This window comes from Mandrillus leucophaeus, unplaced genomic scaffold, assembly GCF_000951045.1.
Source record: "Mandrillus leucophaeus isolate KB7577 unplaced genomic scaffold, Mleu.le_1.0 Scaffold133, whole genome shotgun sequence".
Taxonomy (NCBI): domain Eukaryota; kingdom Metazoa; phylum Chordata; class Mammalia; order Primates; family Cercopithecidae; genus Mandrillus; species Mandrillus leucophaeus.
Window position 1 is genome coordinate 5,436,058 of NW_012101288.1, and position 18,973 is coordinate 5,455,030.

The following is an 18,973-nucleotide window of genomic DNA, read 5'->3' on the forward strand; positions in this document are numbered from 1 at the left end:
CAGTTAGCAACCCACGCCCCCAGAATGACAACCGAAAATGGCTACAGACGTTGCCTGATGTCCCCTGGATGGGGGTCCAAAATCGCCTCCAGCTGAGTGCCACTGTCCTAGATAAATGGAATTTTCAGGAAGCCCCAATATGCCACTCATTTATTAACAGGAGTCTGGCTTCTCATCCTTTCTCTGATTGTTGGATGACCTCATGAAAAGGAGACAACCACACTTCAGATGGCCACAGGAAGGAAGAAGGGAAGTGGAGTCCTCCATAATCCACAGTGCCTGTCACTGAGGGCTCCTTGATAAGGATTTTTCAAGGTATGAACGTGCAGTTCAACAGCTGGCCAGACTTCCTGGTTCAGAAGTGCAATCCTAGCTGGGGAAGTTTGTTATTGCAGCGGGCAAGAATGAGGACACTTCACAGGGCTGGGCTGCGGAGGAGAGATGAGAGACTAAGCTGATGAGAATCAGCAACCAGTTTGATGACTTTGAGAACAGTCACTTCCTCTTTCTGGGCTACAGTTTTCTCATCGGTAACTGAAGAGCTTGCAGTACCTTCAGCATTCCTTCAGGTGAGGACTTCTCTGTGATTCCTGCTATGGTTTGAATGTGTCTCCTAAAGTTCATGCGTTGGAGGCTTAATCCCCAGTGCAAAAGTGTTGGGAGGTGGGGCCTAATGAGAAGTAATTAGACCGTGAGTATTCTGCCCTCATGAATATATTAATGTCACTCTCATAGGAGTGGGTTTGTTAAAATGAGTTCGGCCCCTTCTTTCTCTCCCTTTCTTCCGCCCTGCACTATGGGATGTACAGTGCAGAAGGTCTCACCACATGCTGGCACCATGCTTTTGGACTTCTCAGCCTCCAGAACCATGAGCCAAATAAATTTCTGTTCATTATAAATCACCTAGCCTGTGGCATCCTGTTAGAGCAGCATAAAATGGACTAAGATAATCCCTACAAAGAGTGGCAAAAGAACAGTTTCCAGCTCACTGGCAGAATCCTATGATCAACTAGTAATGTCTGCCAGGGATGGAGGATGAGTGACACCAACATGTATTCATCTTGATTCAACTGGAATCTCTGGGTCTGTGTGAGGACCAAGAGCTGGGGACAGAAGCAGGACTCTAGAGGGGAAGTTTCATTCAGATTCGGGTTTTTGTTTTGTTTTAAAGAGCTGCTCTGTGAGAGGACAAGGAGAAAATGGTCACAGATACCTCTGTCTCAGGGAGACAGTCAAACATTTATTCAACCAAGAAAGAGAATTAGGTCCAGGTGAAAGGAGAACCCCAGAATACCCACCTACTTTTAAAGTTCTCCCCATGCATATTCAGGAACCAATAAGAGGATTTGTAATGCGCTGTAAATAGAAAGGGAAGGGGAATGGGAAAGAAAAAAGTGAAGCTTGGAATGGTGGAAAGTACACGGGCTCTGCCATTTACCAGCTGTGTGATCTTGGGCAAGTGACTCAACCTTTCTGAGCTTTGGTTTCCTCTTTGGTGAAATGAGGACTAATAACTCATTTCTCCCTCAGCACAGAGAGCCAGCAAGCAGTGAGCACTCAGCGATGGCCAAGTACAGGAGAAGTCAGGCTCGAATGAACATATGGGACCATTTTGTGCAGGGTCTCAGGTAGGCTCAAGACTTGGCACTTAGTTTAATAGGCAACAGGGAGCAATTGACAACTTTAAAAAAAATTAACATAAATGGGAACCACTCAGACTGTGTCCTCTTCCTCTTTCAGAGGAAGATAAGAACCATCTTCAATGGCACATGGCAGTTGCCAAATTGCCATGAAGCAATACCTAAAGCCACCTCATGCTCAGGAGAAAACGCTCACCTCCCCCTCCTGGTTCCCAGGGCTCTACACGTTCAGAGAAACTTCTCTAGTAATGAATTCAGGAACTGGTCGCTGAGAGTATAGTCTATGGACAGCTTCGGATCCATGGAGTGAAGCTGAGCAAATCCATGGACCACTGCCCTGCCCCGGGGGTCTATCTCGCTAGACTGGGGACAGGACTTGGGTGATGCAGGAACAGAGAATGGCCTGAGGAGGACACAGACCAGACCAGAGAGGAGGGAAGATGGGAGGAGGATGTGGGAAAAGGGCTTGCATCAATCTACAGAAGCAAGAGTTAGCAAAAGGCGGAAGGGAACGGGCATAGATCCAAAAGGCAATGGGAGAGAGAGTTTATTGGGTTTGTCCTCTTTGACCGCCAGGGATTGTAGGGAATAGATAAAATAGAATAAAGAGAGGATTGCTCAAGATTATGAATTGGATTCCTTCGATGTTCCAAAAAGAGAGAGAGAAGAGATTCCTTTTATTTTATTTCATTTTATTTTATTTTATTTTTTGAGACAGAGTTTTGCTCTGTTGCCCAGGCTGGAGTGCAATGGTGTGATCTTGGCTCATTGCAGCCTCTGCCTCCTGGGTTGAAGCGATTCTCCTGCCTAATCTTCCCGAGTAGCTGGGACTACAGGCCCAAGCCACCAGGCCCAGCTAATTTTTGTATTTTTAGTAGAGACAGTGTTTCACCATGTTGGTCAGGCTGGTCTCGAACTCCTGACCTCAAGTGATCCACCTGCCTCGGCCTCCAAAAGTGCTGGGATTACAGGCATGAGCCACTGTGCCTGGCCACACCGCACTTTAAAAAACACTGTGGTACTGCTGGGCTGAGGCACAAGGACCACAGCTACATTAGGGTTATAGGTGCTCACAGCTGTTTTTCTCCAAAGAATGGCTATGCCACTGAGAGACATCAAGTTCTTACCATATCCCAGCTCTCTGAAGACCACACAATCCTGATTTCTTGCTGTCGTCCCTGAGCAGATAGCGTCAGGGCCTTGCTTTAATTTCTTCCCTCCTCACCACTCCCACAGCACTCTCTGCCTATAGCACCTGACACTGCCCGAAGACTTTCTCTGGGTTCAGGGCTGTGCTTGGTGAACTGGCTCCGGGAGCAGCCCTCAGCCAATGATAACTAGGACTCCTTAGATAAACTCTGCAGCTTTCTCACCCTTTGGGCAGGAAAACCTTAAGATGTATTTGCCACCATCACCCAGAGGTTCCCACAGGCTGGAAACCCCTGATGTCCCCACAGATGTCCATGAACCCAGATGTCCACAACAGTGGCCTGCTCATCACCTTCACCTGGCCTGGCTTCCTTCCCTTCCCGTCTCTCTTTCCCACTCCTCTCTGTGCTTCTCAGAATGACCTTCTGATTAACCACCTGTACTCAAATCCTAGTCTCAGAACCTGTTTCCACCAGAGCCCAATCAAAGAGAGTCAGGGTTTTAGGCAGTTCATCCCATTGTCAGGCCACGACCTGATCTGGAAAGAACACGTGGTCACTCCCCTCAGAGTTCATGGATTTCAGACCCACATGCTGCTCCTCCTGCTCCAGCACCAAGACCGACTGGTCCTTTGGGCTCGTGGGCTGCGGGCAGCCTCGGCTCGTTCTCCAGACGGTGTTCCAAGCAGCCTCTTCCAGCAAGGCAGCGTTGGCCTGAGAACTGGAAACTCTTTGCGGTCTCTGCAAACAGGACAATGACAATGACACTTGAGAAGGCATGGGAGAGAGGAGCTCCTTCATAGGGCAGGGAGGGGTGGGCACTTGGGCGTGGCCAAGGAGAGGAGGCACACCTGGTCTACAGCCCTCCCTGGCCCGTGTCCAGCTCCCTCCTCACACGGGGCTGGGGGAGGCATCTCAGGGATGGCATCTTTCCCGCCACAGGGAAATTCTCATCTTTGACACAGCGTGGGAATCGAGGCATCCAGGAGGGGAGCAGAGGCAGGCAGGCCTCCTTCAGGCCCATCCTCCAGCTGGGCTGGTGGTGCTGGGGAGGCTCCCTGCTTGGTAACAAAGGCCTGAGGGAGAGTTGTGAAACCCAGCAGGAAAGCCGGCTCACCTTCGCCTCCCCCTGCGGCTGGGAGGAGAGGAAATATCCCATGACTGACTGTGCCAAGGTGGTGTCTGAGCCAGCCCTCCCGGCCCGAGGGCAGGGCAGGTGGCCCTGAGAGATAAGCCAATCCCTCGGCTGCAGATGAGGAGTTCTGAGAAGCATTGCTCAGGACAGCGGTAAATTACTTCTTGGAGGTGCCCTGCACGCCGGTACTGGGATCAGGCGGCCTCCCAGGGGTGTGGGAGCCCCACTCCTCCGTGGTGTGTTCCATTTGCTTCGCACATCTGGAGGAGCTGACGTGCCAGCCTCCCCCAGCACCACCCAGGGACGGGCGGCATGAGCCGGTCAAGGCACCTGGGCAAAATCCGGAAGCGTCTGGAAGATGTCAAGAGCCAGTGGGTCCGGCCAGCTAGGGCTGACTTTAGTGACAACGAGAGTGCCCGGCTGGCCACGGACGCCCTCTTGGATGGGGGTCCTGAAGCCTACTGGCGGGTGCTCAGCCAGGAAGGCGAGGTGGACTTCTTGTCCTCGGTGGAGGCCCAGTACATCCAGGCCCAGGCCTGGGAGCGCCCCTGTCCCCCAGACACCCTGGGAGCGGCAGAGACAGGCCCTAAGGGACTAGACTCCAGCTCCCTACAGTCCGGCACCTACTTCCCTGTGGCCTCAGAGGGCAGCGAGCCGGCCCTACTGCACAGCTGGGCCTCAGCTGAGAAGCCCTACCTGAAGGATAAATCCAGCGCCACCGTGTACTTCCAGACCGACAAGCACAACAACATCAGAGACCTTGTCCGCCGCTGCATCACCCGGACCAGCCAGGTACCAATGGCAAAACCCTGTCTCCGTGGCTAAGTAGCAGGGAGGATGGGGGGCTGATGGAGCAGGGAGGGAGGTGCATTTTGCTCCCAGGGTCAGAGTCCAGATGATTGGGGCTTCAGATGGAGGGGCATTGCTGTCCGCCTTGCCCTGGACCACTGACCTCCTGATCCCACCTGTCACAACCGGGGTCTAGGCCACCACCACTTATCACCGGAACTCCTGCAATCACTTCCTGCCTGGCCCCCTCTTCCATTTTGATCCCCATCCTTGCAGTCTCCATACTGCAGTAGAGCGGCTTTTCCTCTCTTCTTTTCTTTTCTTTTTTTTTTTTTTGAGACAGATCTTGCTCTGTCGCCCAAGCTGGAGTGCAGTGGCACTATCCCGGGTCACTGCAACCTCCACCTCCCAGGTTCAAGCGATTCTCCTGCCTCAGCCTCCCGAGTAGCTGGGATTACAGGCGCATGCCACCACGCCTGGCTGGTTTTTGTATTTTTAGTAGAGATGGGGTTTCACCATGTTGGCCAGGCTGGTTTGGAACTCCTGACCTCAGGTGATCTGTCCACCTCGGCCTCCCAAAGTGTTGGGATAACAGGCGGGAGCCACAGTGCCCTGCTAGAGCAAGCTTTTCTATACTACAAATCTAATTTGGTCTTTTCCCTGCTTAGAGCTTTTGGTAGCTCCCAGTTGCCCACAGTGGGAAGAGCAAACTCCTTAGCATGGTTCGCACCTCCTCCTGCTCCATACCAAGTGCCCTGTAGAGCTTGTCTGTGGGCCTTTGCGTGTGCTGTTCCCTCTGCCTGGCCCCGCTTGCCTTCCCTGCTTTTCATTTGATGCACACCTACTCCTGCTTCAGGACCCAGCATGAAAGCCTCTTCCCCAGTAAGCCTTTCCTGAATTCCCCAGGCTGTGTTGGGGTACCCACCTCCGCGCTTCCAAATGTAAGGGGACCACTCCGCTGGGCTCACCTTTGCCCCTTCTCCTCTCAGACTCTGCTAAGACCCGTCTGCCCACAAATGACCTTGTGGCTCTTGAATCCAGCCAGTGGCCAGGCAGAAGATGGGGTAGGCATCAGAGGGCGTTTCTCTCTCCCCAGAATTTTCACACCTTGATAAGTGTCTTTAGAAGAGAAAAAGCCCTTCAAGCCCAGAGCTGGGCTGGTAGGACTTCAGGCACCGTAAGAGCTGGATCAGGAGTTCTCCCAATGCCCCGGGATCTCCAGCCTCAAGTGACATCCTGCTGTCAGCCGGAAATGAGTGGAGGGACTCGACCTCTGGGGTCTTGTTCTATCCCAGGTGCACAAAATGACTCCAGCACCAGGCTGTGGGTGCCCACCCCTCGCTCCTGATACTGCAGAGGAGTAGGGGAGAATGGACCCCAAGGAAAAACATTCATCGTCTGTAAAATCCTCTCTGTCTCACTCTCTGCCTCTCTCTCATTAAAATTATTTATTTTGTTACCCTTAGAAGGACTCATAAAAGACCGTGCTGATGTTTAGGTTGGCTTTTTGCTAGGTCCCAGTCTCATAACTGAATTCCCTCCCAAGTTCAATACCGTGTGAAATCTTAAGGTTCCAGAAAAAGCCACCAAGGGTGAAGAGGCCATGCGTGGAGGAGGAGGGAGGGAGCGGAGTTGGAAAATTTAGTGGAAGGTAACAACAGGTGGGGCGTTGGCTTTCAGTGCAGCTGGACTGCTTGGAGCAGTGTTTCATGTTTCCGTGGCAGGGCGGCATTTGAGGATGCGTCCAGGCAGGCGGCCAGGAGTGCCCACGCTGCCTTGCAGCCCGGCGCTGGCTGCACCCCCTCAGGCAAGTCCCTGGACTCCTCAGGGTTCAGCTTCTATGCCGGACTAAGGTCCCTCCAGGCTCCAAAGGCCTGTTCCTGAGTGTGCCAGTTCCGGTCTTTCTGCATGAAGTTCAGTGCTCTCCCAAGGGGTGGGGATCAATACTGTTGGGGGAAATTGTCAATCACAGCTGCTCGAAGGGTGAGGGAGGATCCCTGGAAGGAAGCCTGGTTAGGGCTTGTAAAACACAGTCCCCTGGCTGAGTCCCTCTCCTCCCCACTCCACACCCAGTGAGGCTTCTGCATCCACCTCTAGGACCCTGAGACCACTGATGTCCTTTGGACCAGCACAGTGTGTTACGAACTTAGGACAACACTTAAAAATCTGAAGGTTTTACCTGAAAGTAAGAACTTGCAGCTCCTCTTAGCAGGTGGGCTCTGCTGGCATGGAGTTGTGGCTGCTTCGTTGGGTGGGTCCTCTTTGCCACAGTCCCTACCATTCCCTGTTGTCCTGGGACCCTCAGGGGTTCACTCATTTGGATGTCTGCCAGGCATCCAATAATAATTAATTGGTTATAATTATTGGTTAACAGGCACTCTATTAATAATAAAGAACTATTTCAAACAATTCACAGTTTTAGTTTCTTTTCTTTTTCTTTTTCTTTTTTTTTTTTTTTTTTTTCTGTCTCCCAGGCTGGAGTGCAGTGGCTCAATCTTGGCTCACTGCAACCTCCACCCTCTGGGTTCAAGCAATTCTCCTGCCTCAGCCTCCTGAGTAGCTGGGATTACAGGCAGCTGCCACTGCGCCAGACTAATTTTTGTATTTTTAGTAGAGATGGGGTTTCATCATGTTGGCCAGGCTAGTCTTGAACTCCTGACCTCATGATCCACCCACCTCGGCCTCCCAAGTGCTGGGATTACAGGCATGAGCCACCACGCCCGGCCAGTTATAGTTTCTAATATGGCAAACATCAGTAGCTATAATCCACATGAACAAAAGCTCTTTGAGATCACCAATAATTTTTTAGAGTAGAAAGCAGGGTTTGTGATGTCCCTGTCACACACATAGGCACATATGCACACACGTACACACACACGAATGCACACAAATGCACATACACACACCCCCATGTGCAGGGACTCGGGGACAGCCAGTTCCCACAGACACAGCTGGGGTGCTGGAGCCTCAGCCTATGCTGTCCTTGGAAGTAGGTGGCGAGAAGAATAGGAGAGAGTGAGGAAATAGATTTGAATTCTCCCTCTCCTAAGCCTCAGCCCCCGAGCGGAGTCGGAAGGGAACAAACTGAGAGACCCAGCCTGAGAGGTGTTTCCTGGAGCAGTTTCCACTCTAAAAGAAGCAGGAATTCTCCTTCCTTCCCTTCATGCCCAAATTCCTTTATTCCAGGCTGGGCGCAGTGGCTCTCACCTGTAATCTCAGCACTTTGGGAGGCCGAGGCAGGCGGATCGCCTGAGGTCAGGAGTTCAAGACCAGCCTGGCCAAGAAGGTGAAACCCCATCCCTACTAAAAATACAAAAATTAGCTCAGTGTGGTGGCAGATGTCTGTAATCCCAGCTACTCGGGAGACTGAATCAGGAGAATCGCTTGAACATGGGAGGCGGAGGCTGCAGTGAGCCAAGATGGTGCCACTGCACTCCAGCCTGGGTAACAGAGCAAGACTACTCTGTCTCAAAAAAACACTTCCCTTATTCCACAAAGCCTAACGTGCCCCCACACCCAGGATGGCAGAGTGGTCCAAGAGGGATCCCTCCCTCTGGGGAGCTCCCTGCCAACCACCTGCTCCTTAGGAGAGAAGAGAAAGAATTAGACGATGGCAGTCCCAGGCTTGGGCAACCCTTGGTGCCTGGAAGTGGAGAGAGGGATTAGGGCAGGCTTCACGAAAGAGTTGGTCTCGGAGTTGAGTCTCAAAGGATGAGTAAGCGTTTGCTGCGCAGAGAAGGAAGGGAAAGGAATTCCAGACCTAAGGAGGGTCACATGTGAAAGCCAGGAGGTGTGAGAGGGCCCATGTGTCTTGGAGGTGATGGGACCAGAGCTCGGGGATGTGATAAAGGGGGAGGACAGGAACAGAGGCTGTCAGGGTCAGAGCCAAAGACTGAGAGCAGTGGTTCCCAAAGCGTGGTGTGGGGGATCCCTGAGGTCCCTGGGGCCCTTTCAGCGGCCGTAAGACCCTGCCCTTTCGAACCACTTATCCCATGTGGGGCTAGATTATTCCCATCCACTTCCTCCCAGACAACCCTTCGCGGCAGATTCACGCAGAAGCAGCTCTGATGAGGTGAAGGTGCGGACATCAGAGGTTTGCAAAAATGCAAAACAGTGCCGCTCTGCTCACCACGTTTTTGTTATTGTTTTGGAAAATACATTTCTTTTTCATGAAAATTGTTATTTTATGTTAACATACAATGGGTTTATTATTGATATTTTAAAATAACTATTAATAATAAAGAACTATTTCAAAAACTATTCAGTTTTAGTTTCTAATATGGCAAACACCAATAGCTATAACCCACACGAACAAAAGCTCTTTGAGATCACCAATAATTTTTCAGAGTGGAAGGGGGTCCTGACACCAAATGGACAGGGAGTGTTTCAGGCAAGCCAGGGCCAGTGGAGAAAGTGAAGTGGGGATGAGATGGGATGATGTTCTCGGCAGGGAAACTCTGGAGGCTGGAATTATTGCTTTTTTATTTTATTTTTATTTTTTATTTATTTATATTTTTTTTCTGAGACTGAGTCTCGCTCTGTTGCCCAGGCTGGAGAGCAATGGCACGATCTCAGCTCACTGCAACCTCCACCTCCCAGGTTCAAGCAATTCTTGTGCCTTAGCTACCAAAGTAGCTGGAATTACAGGCACGTGCCACCATGCCCAGCTAACTTTTTTTTTTTAAGTAGAGATGGAGTTTCACCATGTTGGCCAGGCTGGTCTCGAACTCCTGACCTCAAGTGATCCGCCCACCTCAGCCTCCCAAAGTACTGAGATTACAGGCGTGAGCCACTGCACCAGGCCTATTGCTCTTTTTCTAGCATGTCCTCCTTTCTCCCTCCCTCCCTCAGGCTGTATCTGATGGAAACAGACAAATAGGCAGACAGATGGACATCAGTCCTTCTCTTAGTCCTGAAGCAGAAGGTGCGAGGCGTGGGCTCTGGGAGGGTCCGGGCCACCTCTGCATTCTAGCCCGGGGGAGTCGGAAAGTGATCTGCACCTCCGCTCCTCATCTGGAAACCGGGCCATGGTGTGGTGAAAGGCATCTGAGGTGGACACAGGGCTAATAGAAGGTGCTCAACAGGAAGTTGCTGTTGTTATTACTCATTCCTCAAAACCAGGCTCAGAAAAATCACCAAAACATAGGCGAGAAAAAGAAAGAGGAAAATAGAGTGGAGGTGGGGTGCTGAGTGGCCCCAACAACTGTGCCCAACATGGATGGCGGCCCCAACCGGACCTAAATCTCATTTCCCCTGAGGATTTCCAGCCCCTGAGAAACTCACATCCACCTGGCAAGGAGCAAGGAATTCTCAGCCAGGATGCGAGGTCCCCACAGATGGCCCTGAGAGTGCTGTGGTCCCGCAGAGAGAATCCCCTGGCTGGGCGCCTCCCTCTCACTGGAGCTCGGGACTCCTGGGCATGCCAGGCTCTACTTCTAGACCCTCTTTCTTCAGCCAGGTGTCACGGAGAGTGTGTCCTTCTGCCTCTCGGCACCCCTCCCTGCTGTGCTGGTCTCTCTGAGTGGCCTTACAAGACACAGCCTTCTATATCCTGTTTCTTTGGCTTATACCCATAGAGGAGTGGCACTAGGTTTTTGTTGTTTTTTTTTTTTAGATGCTGGGTCTCACTATGTTGCCCAGGCTACACTCGAACTCCTGGGCTCGAGCAATTCTCTTGCCTCAGCCTCTTGAGACTACAGACACGTGCCACCACACCCAGCCTGGGCACTAATTTTAACCCTCTTCCATAACCTGGCTTAGAACAACACTCTTGCATTCTGTTATTCTAACATTACCCACACTTTCTCATGAACAATGCACATAAAACCGAGAGTTATATTTTAAACTCTATATATATACTAACGTACTAACTCTATATATACACTAAATGTGATATACTAACGTAATCACCTTTATTTTATAGTGCTGTAATTCACATTATCTGGGTTTACAGTTGGACCCATCTTTTCTGATAGCTAACGTGCTATTACTGTGTCGTATTTTAGAGGTAAAGAGACTGAGTTCTGGAGAGGTGTCGACTTATTTGAAGGCTAGTTCCCAGCAGCATCAGGATGAGTGTCAAAGTTCCCTAACTCCAGACAGATCGCTTTTTCTCTGGGTTCTGTGCTACCCTTTGTGTTAGCTTTCTAGGGCTGCCATAACAAATTACCACACATTTTGTGGCTTAAAACTACAGAAATTTATTCCCTCACAGTTCTGGTGGCCAAAAGTCAGAAATCCAGGCGTCACTGGGCTGAGCCCACTACGAAGGCCTGAGGAGAGCATTCTTCTTTGCCTGTCCCAGCTTCTGGTAGCTCCAGGCATTCCTGGTTCATGGCCGCGTCGCTCCAATCTCTGCTTTGGGCTTCACACGGCTTTCTCCTGTTCTCCCGGTGCTTCTTTTCTGATATCTCTCATAAGGACACGTATCATCGGATTTAGAGCCCACCAGATAACCCAGGATAATCATCTTGAGATCCTTTACTCAGTTACATCTGCAAAGAAGCTTTTCCCAAATGAGGGCATATGCACAGTTCTAGTGGTCGGGGTTGGACGTTTCTTTTGAGGAGACACCGTTCAATGCACTACACCTTCTTTTTCTTTCTTTGTTTTTTTTTTTTTTTTTTTTTTTTTTGCAAATAGGGTCTCTCTCTGTCACCCAGACTGGAGTGCAGTGGTGCAATGTCGGCTCACCGCAACCTCTGCCTCCCAGGTTCAGGCGATTCTCCTGCCCCAGCCTCCCGAGTAGCCGGGATTACAGGCGTGTGCCACCACACTGAGTTGATTTTGTATTTTTAGTAGAGATGGGGTTTCGCCATGTTGCCCAGGTTGATTTCGAACTCCTGGCCTCAAGCAATACACCAGCCTCGGCCTCCCAATATGCTAGGATTGCAGGCATAAGCCACCGTGCCTAGCCTTCAACCCACTATACCTTCTAAGGAAGAACAGTGGTCCAAACCAGTTACTGGCTTCAAATTAATCCAGCTGGAAGACAATCCCAACAGGAAGCAAACAAGATAACCCTAGACAGGGTGAGCCTGTATTTCCAAGCATCCTTTAATTCAAGATGCTGGGTTATTTCCCAACCTGCCCCATCTCTGTTCATTCACCAGCTCACCCAGCCCTGTCTCAGGAAAATGGTGATTCCCTGGCACAGAACTGGAAGTACTTACTGACCTATCAGGCAGGGAGGCAAGGGTCTCTTTCGTCAATACCTTGGAAGAGGAGGCATTTATCTTTCAGCCAACAGGGAAAGCCTAAGCTGCTTTCGGTGCCATAAGGCTACATGTGTGCAAGACAATTAATTGTGTCATTACAGGGCCATGGTTCTAATGATCACACCCTCATTATTAGAACATCTTTTCCGATTTCCTGCCCAGAGTGAGCAATTTCTGAGGAGTTCCCTCTCCTGTCTGGCTATCCGTCCACATTACAGAAAGTAGATTCCAAGTGGATACCAGCTATCAGTTTGGCCTGCCAGCGAGACACCTCTCTTTCCTTTGCCACTTCCCAGATGGCAGTGGTTTAAAAAATATATTGCAATTATTAGAAAGAGAATGGGACATTATTATTGCAGGTACTCTTGAAAAAAAGTGAATGGCCATATTCCCTGTGAAAGGAAATTATCTTGGGCCCCCAAAATCACTAAGGGAAACTCAAGCTGGAAACTGCTTAGGGCAAACCTGCCTTCCATGCTATTCAAAGTCACCCCTCTGCTCACTGAGATAGATGCATATCTGATGCCTCCTTTGGAAAGGCTCATCAGAAACTCAAAAGGATGCAACAGTTTGTGTCTCACCTATCAGTGACCTGGAAGCTCCCTCCCAGCTTTGAGTCTTCCTGCCTTTGCTTCAAGTTGTCCCACCTTTCCAGACCGAACCAAAGTGCTTCTTACATATATTGATCGATGTCTCATGTCTCCCTAAAATGTATAAAATCAAGCTGTGCCCCGACCACCATGGGCACATGTCATCAGGACTTCCTCAGGAACGTCCTCAACCTTGGCAAAATAAACTTTCTAAATGAACTGAGACCTGTCTCATTTTCTGGGTTCACATGCCCCATCCTAACATGACTGCTAGTTTTTGCTTTGGGCTTATCTACAATCATGCACGGAATAATGACATTTTGGTCAGTAACAGACCACATCTATGACAGTGCTCCCATAAGATTATAATGGACCAGGTGGAGTGGCTCACTCCTGTAATCCCAGCACTTTGGGAGGCTGAGGCCTTAAGGATTGCTTAAGCCCAAGAGTTTGAGACCAGCCTAGGCAACATAGTGAAACCCCATGTCTACAAAACAAAAAAAAAAGAGGAAGAAAAAGAAGAAAGAAAAGAACGAAAGAAGAAAGAGAGAAAGAAAAAGAAAGAAGAAAGAGAGAAAGAAAACGAAAGAAGAAAGAAAGAAAGAAAGAGAAAGAAAGAAAGAAAGAAAGAAAGAAAGAAAGAAAGAAAGAAAGAAAGAAAGAAGAAAAGAAAAGAAGAAAAGGAAGGAAGGAAGGAAGGAAGGAAAAGATTATAATGGAGCATACACAGAAACGTGATATGCACTTGACATTGACATTGCAGATGAAATAGGAGAAATGATTAATATTCAGTAATGGTGCTGGGACATTTGGTTTTCCATGTGAAAATATATATATATATATGAACATATATACCATCTAGGTTTGTGTAAATATACTCTATGATGTTCACACAATGAAGAAGTCACCTAATGACAGATTACTCTGTGTCTCTGCCATTGAGTGCCATTGACTGTATCTGTATTCACTCACTGGCAGTCATCATGGACACACTTCTACTTTATGTTGTTTTCTTTCTTCACTTAATTCATTGTTAACACACATTTGTTGAGATTATACAGCAGGTTTAACTTCAGGCTATAAACATTTCACCTTGTCTTATAGCTTCTGCATAACCATTGTAATTAACATTTTTTATTTTTATTTATTATTTATTTATTTATTTTGAGACAGAGTCTCTTTCTGTCACCCAGGCTGGAATGCAGTGGCGTGATCTTGGCTCACTGCAACCTCCGCCTCCTGGGTTCAAGCGATTCTCCTGCCTCAGCCTCCCCAGTAGCTGGGACTATAGGCGTGGGCTACCAGCTCAAAAAAAAATAATAATTTTTTTTTTTTAGTAGAGAGGGGGCTTCACCATGTTGGTCAGGCTGGTCTCGAACTCCAGACCTCAAATGATCCTCCCGCCTCGGCCTCCCAAAGTGTTGGGATTACAGGCGTGAGCCACAGTGCCCGACAGTAATTAACATTTTTAATGACTGCCTAATAAGGTGCTTGTCAATATATCACAAGGTATTAGAAAGGACTCATGATTGGGTGACACAGAGTAAACCCAAACAAGCTTAAGAAGAAGAGAAACATTCATTGACATCCACAGTGGAAAAGACAAGGATGGCACTGGTCTCAGGCATGGCTGGAACCAGGTGTCCAAATGACACTGCTGGTACTCTGTTTCTACCTCCTGGATGCTTTCTCCAGGGCTGGCTTCATTGTCAGGCAGGCTCTCCCCAAGAGGTAGCAAAATGGTTGCCAGCAGCCATTGCTTATAAAATGCCAGCTAAGCAACCTTGCAGAAAGAACACCTCCTTTCCTAGGAGTCCCAGCTAGTCCTGGGCTGACTCTCATTAGAATAACTTAGATCATGTGACCTATTCGTGTGACCACCTCTGAACCAATCTCCGTGGCCAACAGGAGATGCAATTCTCCTATTGGTCTAGCCCTGGTCATGTGGTCTCCCCATATCCAATCAAGGGATGGCAATAGACCCATCCAAACCACATTGATTGTGGAGGAGAGGCAATTCCTTAAGTCAGGCTGCGATGCTGTTGGCAGAAGAAGGGGGAATGAATGCTTGGCAGGAGGAACCCAGATGTTTCTCCTGCTCGCTGGATGTCTAGGACTCCCCTCCCCAGTTTCTGCTGTGACAGATGATACAGTAGCTGTGGGTAGAGCGTCACTCCCTTCTCCGTCTCACGGGGAGCAGCTTGCTCTAGGCGTTTATATACGATGCCTCCACATGGGATTTTGTTTGAGGCGAGGATTCCACCGCTTAACAGCATTTGAAAATCAGTGGCCATAGTGTGCCCTCCAGCTCCAAGTGGCTGAGAATCCATGACCTTAACTTTATTCCTCTCCTGGAATCCGCTGAGGTGCTGCTTCTTGTTCTTCTCTGCTCTCCTTCTCTTTCTAGCCTTTTCCCTTCCTCCTCAGCACTCCCCACTCCCACAGTGGGCATAGGGGCCCACAGATAGCTGGTGAGGCTGGAGAGATGGTATCAGGACAGGGGCAGGGGCCTCCACTCCAGCTCTTCCTTTTCCTTCCATTAATCCTGCCCTGTCAGACCCACTCTACCCCTATCCTCTCCCCTCTGGCCCAGTGGGAACAGCTCTCCCAGGGCCACTGGGGCTCAGGCAGTTTGGGTGAAACCAATTAGCACCTGGCCCTGACTTTTCTGGTAACTGAGCCCTCTACTCTGGCCCAGGTCCTGGTCATCCTGATGGATGTGTTCACGGATGTGGAGATCTTCTGTGACATTCTAGAGGCAGCCAACAAGCGTGGGGTGTTCGTTTGTGTGCTCCTGGACCAGGGAGGTGTGAAGCTCTTCCAGGAGATGTGTGACAAAATCCAGATCTCTGACAGTCACCTCAAGGTAGGGGCCCCAATGAGAGTCCTAAGGGTACTCATATTAGTCCAGACAGGATAGTCTATGCAGTAGTAACAAATGTCCCCATCTTGTGTTAACAGCTGAACATAATAAAGGTTCATTTCTTGCTCAAACAAACTCCTATGTAGGTCAGATGGCCCTCCTCCATCTTGTAGCTACATCCTGAGAAATACATGGTCTCTAAGATAGCCATGACAGGGAAAGGCTGGAGGACTCTGCAGGATTTTTCCAGGATCTGACCTGGAAGAGATTTTCATCGCTTTCTCTTATAACCCATTGACCTTACCCAGATGCACAGATGCTAGGAAATGTAAAGGGTCATGGGTATCTAGTGAGCAGCATCTCTGCCATGTACTCCTGTTCTCCTCTCAGCTGGGGAAGCCCAGGGGCTGCATCTCACAGGGCAGGCAACCTCCAGGGTCTGTGGGATACGTTCAGAACTTCCTGGCCCCAACAAGATGTTGATCCTCTTGGACTTCACTGAACCCTGTACTTCCCTCTCCTGGTAAAGAGAAAAGAAACCCAGAGATAAGGGTTCAATTCATCACACAAATTTAAGGACAACTAATTCAAATGTGAACACCACCCATAGCTTTCATGAGTAGGCCCAGCTGAGCAGCTGATGGGTGGCCCTCAGAGCTCCTTTGATAAGTCTCCTCTAGCTCAGGCAAGAGAGGTTCTGTTCTCTGGGAGAACCTCCCAGATAAGAATGAAGCCTCCTCCCTCCCTCCCTTCTCCTATGCATGGATGCAGCTGAGTTCAGTGCTGCCTCCTGCTGCCATAGGCCTTGGGACCTCTGACTGCTGGTCTGTTTGGCATGACGTGGATCACATCTCCTTGGTACCAGGCCATTGAAACAGGTCAGGACCGTCAGAACTGGCCTTGCTTTCGTGGCCTATGCTGGCCACACCTGACAGTACTCTGCTCACCATAGGACAATGGTGTCCCTCCTCTCAAGATCTCACAGAGCTATGGAGAAACCCAGGGGAAGTGGCTGGAGGCAGGACTGCCCTTCCCAGAGCCTGGCAGCAGTCTTTTGAGGAATGCAGACAGTACTCCACCTCCCTCAGCCTTAACCTTGAGACTCCCACACTTTACCTGCCTTCCATTTCTCCAGTCTTCCAGCCCTAGGGCGGGAGCAGCAGGTGTTACAGGGAAGACAAGGGATAAATAGAGCCATGGTACGATTGTAGACTCACCTTTGCTTAAGACAATACAGGGTCTATCGCTACCTCCACAAAACTACCTCCTCTGGCTGCACCCAGCCTTCCCTCTGAACAGCTTGCAGTCAGGGACTCAGGTCAAGCCACTTACAAGGCAGGGCTGAGCTTGCCTCCAAGTAACTGCCAGGCCACCTGTGGCTCATGGGGGCCTAGACTCGGGGCTCCATAGGCATCAGGCCGTTGCTTTTATTTGCTGCCTTATTTGAATTCTACCCCCTTCCTTTTTTTTTTTTGTTTTGTTTTTGTTTTTGTTTTGTTTTGTTTTTGCCAGCTAATGCCAGGACAATGAAGAACAATTCAGCCCAAGGAAAATACTAATATGGTCCAGAATCCCACCAACCAGAGATAATACATTTTCATCTTGATGAACATTCTACCAGACATTTTCTTACACAAATTGTCTTAGTCCATCACAGCTGCTATAACAGAATTTCATAGACTGGTGACTTATAACAACAGAAATTTATTCCTATGGTTCTAGAGGCTGGGAACTCCAAGATCAATGTTCTGGCAGATTCGGCATCTGGTGAAGGCCACTTCCTGGCCTATAAATGGCTGTCTTCTTGCTGTGTCCTCACGTGGCAGAAGGAGTGAGGGAGCTCTCTAGGCTTCCTTTATAAGGCACTCATCTCATTCATGAGAGCTCCACCTTGATGGCCTAATCTCCTCCCAAAGGCCCCACCTTCTAGTACCATCACCCTGGGGATTAGGTTTCAACATAGAATGGGTGTAAGGGGAACACAAACATCCAGCCTAAAGCCCAAATACATCTCTATAAACAGAATTAGGAAGTGACACCTTGACATTCCCTCCAACAGAACATTTCCATCCGGAGTGTAGAAGGAGAGGTGTATTGTGCCAAGTCAGGCAGGAAATTCGCTGGCCAAATCCGGGAGAAGTTCATCATCTCAGACTGGAGATTCGTCCTCTCTGGATCTTACAGGTGAGCCCTGGATTCGTCTCCTGTCAAGGGTTTGTAGAGGACAAGGGCTTGGGCGAGGTGGAGCCCAGCTCCCATCGCTCAGACACACACACCCCCACCAGCTCCCAGAAGGTATCCCTCTGCCTGGAGCTGGAGCTGCATCAACTAGATTCGGGGAAAGGCAGGAAATGTGGGCCCTTTCTGGCAAGAATTCCAGGTAGAGAGGCATTTCCAGGTGCCTCAGTTTCCCTTGATATTGCAATAGGACATAGAATCCTCTTCTTTTCCCTCCTCGGATATCTTAGATGTGATTATGAAGTGATGCAATTTGTTTAGTTGTGTGTGTGCATACCCCATTGCTTTTTTCTTTTTTTTGAGATGGAGTCTCGCCCTGTCACCCAGGCTGGAGTGCAATGGTGCAATCACAGCTCACTGCAACCTCCACCTCCGGCATTCAAGCGATTCTCCTCCCTCAGCCCCCCACGTAGCTGGGATTGCAGGCACCCGCTACCACACCCGGCGAATTTTTGTATATTTAGTAGGGACGGGGTTTCATCATGTTGGCCAGGCTGGTATCAAACTCCTGACCTCAGGTGATCCACCCATGTGGCCTCCCAAAGTGCTGAGATTACGGGCATGAGCCACTGCGCCCAGCCCCATTTTATTTTTTAAATTTTTATTATTTGCTCAAGCAATCCACCAGCCTCAGCCTCCCAAAGTGTTGGGATTATAGGCATGAGCCCCCTGCGCCCGGCCTCAGTTTGTGTTTAGACCCTCACACTAGACTCCTACATCCAAATGACTGACCACCCATTTATTCTAACAATGCTACCTTGCCTGGGTCTGTCTTTGAAACTTGATTTCAGAGCTTAAAAGGTATTCTTTGAAATGTTCTTAGTGGCGGCACTAGGGAAGTGGATTTGATGGTGAGTTTTGTGGGAGGGATGAAATGAGAGGGCAATTGAGGAAGGAAGGAAGAGCTGAAGGTCATTTGGGAACATTTTGTTTAGGAAGGTGATGAGTGTGACAGAGAGTGCAGAGGGGGTAACTGGTTGCATCTTATCTTACTTCCTCTGCTACAAACACATAGCAGTGACCAGAGAAATATGAGCACAAACATTGGGATAAGCTGCGAGTGGAAGGCAGGCTTCCGGGGGCGTTAAGGATGCCCTCTTTCCCCAGGGAGCAGAAGCCCGCAATGCTGTTCCAAAGCCAGGTGAAGCCAACTGCCAAATCTCTAGCCGGAGACAAATGAGCATAAAGGGAAAGAGAGAAAGGGAAAAGAAATAAATAAATAAACCCTAACATTTAAAATGTGCTATCTTTCTTTAGCCTTATTAGTGCCGTTTAGCTGAAATTCCACTTTTAATGACATTAACATTGCTACCTCCAGTCTTCCTTGGGCTTATACTTGTACAGTGTCTTAGT

At 49.3% G+C, this 18,973-nt stretch overlaps 1 protein-coding gene across 1 annotated transcript in view; it reads left to right on the top strand.

The window, feature by feature from the left end:
* Window positions 1-478: 478 nt before the first annotated feature.
* The window catches only part of FAM83A (family with sequence similarity 83, member A), a 30,773-nt gene continuing 12,278 nt past the window's right edge, over window positions 479-18,973 (top strand). Inside the window, exons 1-4 of the mRNA XM_011973026.1 lie at window positions 479-1,628; window positions 3,401-4,715; window positions 15,218-15,385; window positions 17,442-17,566. Of these exons, the coding sequence (XP_011828416.1) occupies window positions 4,236-4,715; window positions 15,218-15,385; window positions 17,442-17,566 (773 nt within the window). The 5' untranslated portion in view covers window positions 479-1,628; window positions 3,401-4,235. The remainder of the gene's footprint in view (window positions 1,629-3,400; window positions 4,716-15,217; window positions 15,386-17,441; window positions 17,567-18,973) is intronic.